The sequence below is a fragment of the Phoenix dactylifera genome, chromosome 1, assembly GCF_009389715.1.
Source record: "Phoenix dactylifera cultivar Barhee BC4 chromosome 1, palm_55x_up_171113_PBpolish2nd_filt_p, whole genome shotgun sequence".
Classification (NCBI taxonomy): Eukaryota; Viridiplantae; Streptophyta; class Magnoliopsida; order Arecales; family Arecaceae; genus Phoenix; species Phoenix dactylifera.
Genome location: NC_052392.1, coordinates 26,840,299 through 26,849,256, shown reverse-complemented (window position 1 = coordinate 26,849,256; position 8,958 = coordinate 26,840,299). Strand labels below are relative to the sequence as shown.

The following is an 8,958-nucleotide window of genomic DNA, read 5'->3' as shown; positions in this document are numbered from 1 at the left end:
CTACCAGTAATGTTCCCGAAGGTCTCGGTACATTTTAGTACTGCCCGGGTGAATAGAGAAACGGGATTGGTGGGCCTCTTCCATGATTTTCCTCTTTAGGTCAACATCTGCCGGAACACACAATCGGTGGCCAAACCTCAAGGTGCCATCTGGGTGGATTTGGAGCTCGGGTCGTAACCCCTTCTCCACTTCATTCTTGAGCTAACAGGTGTGCTCATCAGACTGCTGGGCAACTTTTATTCTGTCGATCAATGTTGGTTGTATACTCAAAGTGGCCAGCAGACTTCTTGCAGTTCGGGTAACCATCTCAACCCGCAGTTTATCGAGATCCTTCTGAATCTGTGGTTGAGTGGTGAGTAATGCGGCGGGGCCCACTACTGACTTGCTGCTTAGGGCATCAGCCACCACGTTGGCCTTCCCTGGGTGGTACTTAATACTCAGGTCATAATCCTTCAGGAGTTCCAACCACCTTCTTTGCCTCATATTCAATTCCTTCTGGGTGAATATATACTTTAGGCTCTTGTGGTCGGTGTACACCTCACAGTGTTCGCCATACAAATAATGTCTCCAAAGTTTCAAGGCGAACACCACTACGGCCAGCTCCAGGTCATGTGTCGGGTAATTCTGTTTATAGGGTTTCAGCTGTCTCGAGGCATAGGCTACCACCTTACCATCTTGCATCAACACACAGCCTAGCCCGTTCTTGGAAGCATCACTATAGATGGTAAATTCTCCAGTTAAGGACGGCAATGTTAAAATTGGGGTAGAAACTAACCTTTGTTTAAGCTCCTGAAAGTTTCTCTCACACTTGTCGTCCCAGATAAACTTGGCTCGTTTCTTAGTCAAATGGGTCAAGGGAGTAGCTATTTTGGAGAATCCTTCTACAAATCGCCGGTAATACCCGGCTAATCCCAAGAAGCTTCTAATTTCTTTGGCGTTGGTAGGACGAGGCCAGTCCACCATCGCTTCTATCTTCTTGGGGTCCACTGACACTCCTTCCTTGGAGACCACATGGCCGAGAAACGCTACACTGTCCAGCCAGAACTCACATTTGTTCAGCTTGGCGTACAGCCTTTTCTCTCGAAGGGTTTGTAGCACCACCCTCAAATGGTCTTCATTCTCCTTTCTGCTCCTTGAGTAGGTTAGAATGTCGTCGAAAAAAACTATCACAAACTGATCCAAATATTGCCTAAAGACTCTATTCATCAAGTCCATAAATGCAGCTGGAGCATTGATCAGTCCAAAAGGCATAACCAGAAATTCATAGTGCCCATACCTGGTTCGAAATGCAGTTTTTGGCACATCATCAGCTTTAATCTTCAACTGATGGTAACTTGACCGCAAATCTATCTTGGAGAAGACTTGGGCGCCCTGCAGCTGATCAAACAGGTCATCGATCCGGGGTAGGGGATATTTGTTCTTTATGGTTATCTTGTTCAATTCCCGGTAATCGATGCATAGCCGCATACTCCCGTCTTTCTTTTTCACAAACAGGACAGGAGCTCCCCATGGCGACGCACTGGGCTGGATGAACTTTTTGTCCAGGAGTTCTTGTAGTTGTATCTTCAATTCCCTTAACTCAGTAGGGGCCATCCGATAAAGAGCCTTGGAGACTGGCCCCTCTCCTGGTGCGAGGTCGATAGCGAATTCGATCTCTCGGTCTGGGGGTAATCCCGGTAATTCCTCCGGAAAGACATCCGGATATTCTCTAACTACTGGAATGTCTTCCAGTTTGATCTCTTTTTGAGTATCCGTTACACAGGCCAGATAGGCCATACACCCTTTTTTCAGAGCCTTTCCAGCTTTCAAAGCGGAAATAAAGTGCAGTGTAGGAGCACCCGGAAGGGGTATGTCGCCCTGAAAGAAAAATTCTTGCTCTCCAGGTATCTGAAATACCACCCTTTTATGATAACAGTCAATATGAGCATGGTACTGAGACATCCAATCCATGCCCAAAATAATATCGAAATCTTGCATGTCAAGCTGCAGAAGATTTGTCTCTAACTCTCTTTCCCCTATCTGAGTTATGCAGTCTCTATATTTAGTGTCAATAATTACGGTTTTCTGAAGGGGTGTAGCAACATGCCATGGTTCCACTAATTTCTCAGGTATGCTATGTAATTGTCTGGAAAAGCTAACTGACACGAAAGAATGCGTAGAACCAGAATCAAATAGAGTGAGGGCAGGGGCTGAGTTGACCAGAAGTGTACCTGTCACCACCTGATCGCTAGCACTGGCATCCTGTCGAGTCAGTGCGAAAACCCGAGGGTTACCCCTCGATCTCTGGTCCTCCGGTGCAGTATGTCTGGGCTCGTCCTTCTTCCGACTCGGGCAGTCGCGGGCGATGTGTCCTGTCTGCCTGCAAGAAAAACAACCCCCGGTCTTCTTCAAGCAGGTACCATTGTGGTTTTTGCCACAGGTGGGGCAGCCTCTGCTCTGTCTCTTCTTGGGCACAGACCCCTTGCTGCCTCCGGACCCACTACTCTGTGCTCCCGACGATCGGGTCCTCTTCATGTCCTCCCTCTCTCTCTTGGACCGCATCAGGTCGGCCTCAACCTTCAAGGCTCGGTCCAGTACATCCCGGTAGCTCGAGAATAGATGGGAGGATATTCGGGACCAAATTCCGTACCTCAATGCCTGCTCGAACCTGTTTACCTTACTTCTCTCCTCCTCCATGAACTGGGGGCAAAATCGTCCCAGCTCGTTGAATTTATTGGCGTACTCCAGAACAGACATCTGGTCGGTCTGGGTCAGCGCCAAGAATTCATTCTGCTTTGCCTGGTGGACTGAGTCCGGAAAATATTGGTTGTAAGACAGCCTCTTGAAGTCCCTCCAGGTGAGTCCGTCGATGGCATAAGCCGTCTCCATGGCCGTCCACCAGTACTCGGCGTTCCCTTTCAGCATAGAGATCGCCAGCCGGACCGTCACCTCATCGGAAAAGTGGAGGGCTCGGAACATCTTCTCCATCTCCCGGATCCATGCTTCTGCCGCCATGGGGTCAGGCCCACCCTCAAAGGTTGGGGGGTTCAGTCGGCGGAACCTCTCGTAGCAGGAGTCTGCCGAAGGCATAGCGGCCAGCTGCATCATCTGTTGCTGTTGCAGCACTTGTGCCATGAGCTGATATACTCCGGCTAGGCCTGCCTGACCTGCTGCAGACCGTGGAGTATCCGGGAGAACTGACTGCTCGCTGGGCTCCGGGGAGGGTGGTCTCCTGTCGTCGTCCATGTCTTTCAAATGATCGCCTAGCAGTCAAAATTTTTAAAGTGAGATTATGATAAACTAGCATATTATAGCATTTTTCATGACGGTGACATTCTTAACTACCCATTTCCTCAGATATTTTATGGTTATTCTATTATTTAACCTAAGGCTCTGATACCACAAGATGTCACGCCCCAGATCCGGATCCGTGACACGGCCGTGCTATTGCCGACTATCGCCCACAGTAGCACGCAGCCTCATACAAGGGTAACAGGTAGCCAATAGGATTAAAACTTTCATAAATTAAAATATTTGCAGTACAACCTTGAAGTTTGATACCAAAAATACAGAACTTCTATGCTGTTCAAATGTACAAAAGTATATAAGCTTCTCCAAAAATAACGAAGCTCTGTAACAAAATAAAAATATATCTGATGGCGGTCACTGGTGAGGATCTGAAAGAAAATGAAAAATAAACAGACGTGAGCTACACGGCTTAGTAAGTAATCCTGCATAATCCTACCGGATCAACTAGTCGGCTAAACATGTTTATCAGGGCTTGAGAAGCTGACATGCATGTTTATCTAACAATTATCATGGCATAATATGTGAGCAAATTAAGCAAAGCAGTATTGCAAGTCACAAAAATTTTCACAAAATATGCATATCTAACCGTGCCCCGGCATGCCGTGGTCCATTCTCTCGGATGCTACTGCGAAGTCCATTCGGCCACTGGCGGGGCCAGCTAGTCATTCTCGGCCACTAGCAAGGCCAGCTAAGTCATTCTCGGCCACTAGCAAGGCCAGCTCAGTTGCATTGGATCAGTAGCATCTTTGAGCCCATTATAGTGCCTCTTGGCTAGCTAAGATTATACAAACTTACATGCATGATTAAAATATCAGCATAATCATGTTGCATACATGGCCATAGCTTATGAGATCAGGCAAGTTACTTATGCATCGTAACATATTATGCATGAAACATATATACTTTAAAAAAAATGCTTAGGAAACATGACATGATCCATAACATGATTAGAACAGGTTACTTACAATAAGTAGTATTCCAATTCCTTGGGTCCGGACGATGGGTCTTTGATTCCTAAATCACATTGCAAGACCCACATTATCCTCTAATTAACATAAATTTCGTTCATCTTACTATGGACTTGTTTGTATCCCAACCAAGGATTTTAGCCCAGTTCAATTCACCCAACTTGAAGCCTTTGGGTTTACAAGGCCTAATTGGGCCTTTAATGAAAGGGTTGGGTCGGGTTTGTGGTTAGGTCCATCCTTTTTCTAGCCAATTTGGCTTTCTACCAACATAATTGGGCTTAAATTGGGCCTGATCTATATTCAATTGGGTCTGTTGGAACTAACCCAGCTTAATTGGGTTCGGACCCAAGTCTATCTGGGCTTAATCCGGTTCGGATTTGACCCAATTTGCAGTTTGGGCCTGTCCAGACTTAGCCCAATTTAACTGGGCTTATATTCCAGTTTAATTGGCCTGCAGGGACCAATTAGGTCCTCTGCACTTAGCTTAATTAGAGTCGGTCCAGCTTTGGGTTCGGTCTAAGGCCAGCCCGAGCCCAGTAAATTAATTTAATTTGAATTGGGTGCGGACCCAACTGAACCTATGCTTAACCTAAATTAAGGTTAGCCCAATTTAGAATTCGGGTCCACTTGGATTCAACCCGGCTAATTTAAATTATTTGGGCCTAACGGGTTTCGGATTCGGACTCGGATCCGACCCGCTTGGCAGACCCGTTAAGGCCGCCCTTTTTTTTTCTCCTTTCTGGGAGCTTCCAGAGGCTTCGCCCCCCCCTTCTTCGCCCGTGTCTCTCCATCTCCCCCTTCCTCCGGCTCCCTTTCGTCTTCCGGCTCATCCCCCTCCTTCGCCGGCAACCGGAGAGATGGACCGCCCTCCGATCCACCGGCCGAAGTGGGGCTCCTCCCTCGGGGCAGCGGCGGCGGGAGGCGGTCCCCTTTCTCCCCTTCTCAGAAGTAATGCCGGAGAAGAGGGGGAAGGTCGGGAGGTGAGGTCGAGGCTGGACCTTCTCCGGGGGTCTTCACCGGCTCCGACCACGGCTAGGTAAGGCCGTGGCCCGAGGTAAGTATTTTATATTTTATATTTTTTTCCTTCTTCTCGTGGAAGTCACGCCACCACCTCTCGGCCGGCGGAGAGGTGGGGCTGAGGCTGGCGGCCTTGAGACCGCTTCGGTCGCCGGCACGGCAGACCCGGCGGCCCTTGGCTGCCCCTCTGCCCTAGGGTAGCCACAGCCGGGGCCTGTCACCCGTAGGCCGAGTCCGGCTGGGCTCGGCCCGGGTGGTGTTGGGCTCAGGCTTGGGCCGTTCTCAGGCCGGCCCACGGCCTGTGGGTCTGGCCCGGGGTTCTCTCTTTTTTTTTTTGTGCCGGTCTTCTCTGAGCCGGTCTCCTCCCCCCTGCTTCACAGATGGAACTAAGAGGAGAACACCCCCACAGAGGGGGGTTTCCCCACTCTTTTCTCACCTAAGTCCTATTTATAGTGGTTCTTACCTTGTTGTGGTCGGTCGGAGTAGTGCGGTGTCACCGGTACACAGTGCCTCCTTCCTCTCCTAGGGCTGCGGGGTGCCTTCTACCTCCAGCTCCAGGGCCTAGCCCTCTGGTACAGGAATTACAAAAGGTTAGAGGCTTAGGAGGGTATATCCAAGATCAGGGGTTAGCAGGCTTTAGGGCTATAAAAAGCTTGGCTTAGGATTTGACCCCAAGGAGAGGTGGCATCCTCTCCTTCCTCAGAGCTCCGGGAGCCACCAGCTGCCCCCCCTCTTCAGGCCAGCTCAAGGCTCAGCTGCCAAGGAGGAGGAGGTGGCGGGCTCTGGTTGTGCATGCCTGTGGGGTTCTCTCCATTGGCCATCTGGTGGTCCTATCCTTTCAGCCCTCGGGGAAGATGGCCGTCTGCTCCTCCTAGGCCTACAAGGCCTGCTAACCCTTCACCATGGCCCAATACTTTCCTACTGGGCCCTACAGTATTGGGCCCAGTCTGTATTGGGCCCGGACATTACATATTACACCTGAAGTACTCATTAGTCGACGTTTGCAAGCAAGTCACCACTCTCCAAGAGCCAGCAATCATAAACCAATATTACTGGTGCTTCAAGTTTGAACATTACACGAGGCAAAACCATGTTTAGCAACTATGGCAGTAAGAACAAAACAAATTATCTGAAAGGCCTCTCAACTCTCAGGTTGTTTTTTCTTTTTTCTTTTTTTTTTTTTGCTAAAGAACTCTAAGGTTGTTAACTGCAAAAGTTGGATGCACATGCACGCATGCACACACAAGCATGCGAGCAAACACACATCCACCCACCCACCAAGCAAGCGCAAACATGAGCACTCACACAACTCACACATGCGCACTGACATGCATACGCACGTTGCATGGATGCAGCATGCACGCACATACACCCACACATCACAACGCACCAGGGCCAGCTCAAGCCTTAGGCGACCGAGGCGGTGGCCTAAGTGTTAACCCCCTAATGGATTTTGATGAATACAAAACACTAGAGTAAAATTCCATTATATCTTAACAATTCAATTGAGAAATTCATGTGTTTTATTTAGAATATTGTTAAGAAATGTCTAGGCAAGTTCCCATAATTTTTATGAATTTATTGAAGAATATTTTGAGCTAAAGAAAAAGTTCAGGGACAGCCGAGACGTCTCCTGATAGTTTCAGAGACGTCTCTGGCACAAACAGGAAGAACTGGCACACTTGGAGACGTCCCCGGCTCCTGTCGAGTCGTCCCCGCGTTAGCGGAGTCGACTCTCTCAGTAGCGGAGTCGACTCTCTCAGTGGCGGCAGAAAGACGCTTTTCAAGGGATATGCGCGAGACGTCCCCGCTGTACGCGGAGTCGTCCCCGCAAGCAAAAAGGAGACTTCCCGAGTCGTCCCCAAGATGGCGGAGACGGCTCTCTCAGGGTTTTTCAGAGAATGGTTTTTCGGTGATAAGGAAGCGGAGTCGACCCTGAGAAAGCGGAGTCGTCCCCACGCATAAAGTGCAGACAAGCGGAGACGTTCCCTGAAAGAGCGGAGTCGACTCTCTCAGGGAATTCCAGAGGACATGATTTTCGGAGATAAAGAAGCGGAGTCGTCCCCAAAGCAGCGGAGTCGTCCCCACTCAAAAAGCGCTAACACGCCGAGACGTCCCCGTAAAGTGCCGAGTCGACCCCAGATAAAGTAAAAAGTAAAATCCTATAAGCGAGACGTCTCTCGCTGTAGCGGAGACGTCCCCGGAGCGCCTGGGATGCGACTGACAGCTTTTCAGGTTTGATTTGAATTTCAAATCTTCTCTACTTTATCTCTAACGGCTATATTTGCTTTTTGGGCTATAAAAGGGAGCTCTTAAGTGCTTCTCAACAACTCTTCACCAACCAAAAGCAAAATCATTCAAGAGAGAAGTTAGAAAGAAAAGCTCAAGGGAGTGAGTGCATTCAAGAAAGGAAATCAAGTGCTTTCAAGTCTCCCAAGCGATTTCAAGCTCAACCACTCTCGTGTGCTCGAGATTCAAAGCTCACACCCAACCCTACGCGTCCCACATCGGAAGAATCAACATCTCCCATGCTTCCAACGGCAAAAAGATTCTTCCGGGTTTCATTGTTCATAAGTGCTATATTTGCTTTCTAGAGCTTTTATATCCTTTTGTACACTCTTTTATTGTGGTGCTTGTTCCAGTCAAAGAACTTGGAACAAGGGAAAGGGCGTCCCAAGCCTAAGAGAAATTGGGGGTTTTGGGTTTGTTGTGAGCCCGGTGTAAAACAACGAGTTGGGTAGTGAACTCGCAAAACTACCGTACTGTAATCTTGGATTATAGTGGAAATTCCCAAAGGCGCTTTGGGGAGTGGATGTAGGAGCGGTGAAGGCTCCGAACCACTATAAAACCGTGTGTTTGTGGTTGTCTCTTCTTATCGCTTTATCTTTGCTTTAGTTCATATATTTGTGTGTTTTATTTTTAAATTAGCTAAAAAGTTTTAAAACACCCAATTCACCCCCCTCTTGGGTGACCATCTCTGGGCAACACTAAGGCCTTAGGCGACCGAGGCGGTTGCCTAAGGCCTTGGCCCAAAGAAAGGCCTCCGGGAGACTGGGATCGCCGAAGCCGAAGTCTGAACTCGGAACACGCTACTGCCTACGAGGCTACGAGCAGCTCCAGCATGGCTGCCTGCTGCCTACGATCTAGCCTCCAGGCATGGCCAACAGACAACGGGGTTACGGCTTATGGGACAAGATGCCTTCTCCATCCAGTTGTCCATAGCCCACAGGACCATAGCTTGTCTTCTCTATCTGCCGTAGTCGTCTAGAGGACGGAGTACCAGAGCGGCCAATCCATCTAAAGTTCTAACTTATAAACTCTTCTTCTTCGGTTCTTCCTTCCTCCGGACCTCTTTAGTTCTTCCATCCTTCCGAAGAAGATCAAACATAAACCACCAAAGCCCTCTCCACATTATTCCTAGAGATTGTTTACTACATTGCAGTTAAGGTCAAGAGACAAAAAGACTAACAAAAGAAACTTTTACTCACCAGCCATCGCTTGGCTCTACGCCTCTACCATCCCATTCCCATACTTCACCACTATTTGGGTAAACAGCTACTGCTTTCTTTGTTCTTCCGTCCTTCGCCCGTTCTCACTTCTCTCTTCTCACTCCTCCCCGTCGGCCACCGTCGGCACTCGGCCGAAGAGAGTGACAAAGGGAGCTCTTAAGTGCTTCTCAACAACT

General features: G+C 48.9%; 1 protein-coding gene across 1 annotated transcript; it reads right to left on the bottom strand.

Moving 5' to 3' along the window:
• Nucleotides 1-201: 201 nt before the first annotated feature.
• Nucleotides 202-3,225, bottom strand: LOC113463390. The gene is made up of 2 exons (XM_039128884.1): nucleotides 1,493-3,225; nucleotides 202-1,276 (listed from the first exon to the last, which is right to left on the bottom strand). The coding sequence occupies exons 1-2, from the start codon at nucleotides 3,223-3,225 to the stop codon at nucleotides 202-204; spliced, it is 2,808 nt and encodes a 935-aa protein (XP_038984812.1).
• Nucleotides 3,226-8,958: the final 5,733 nt, after the last annotated feature.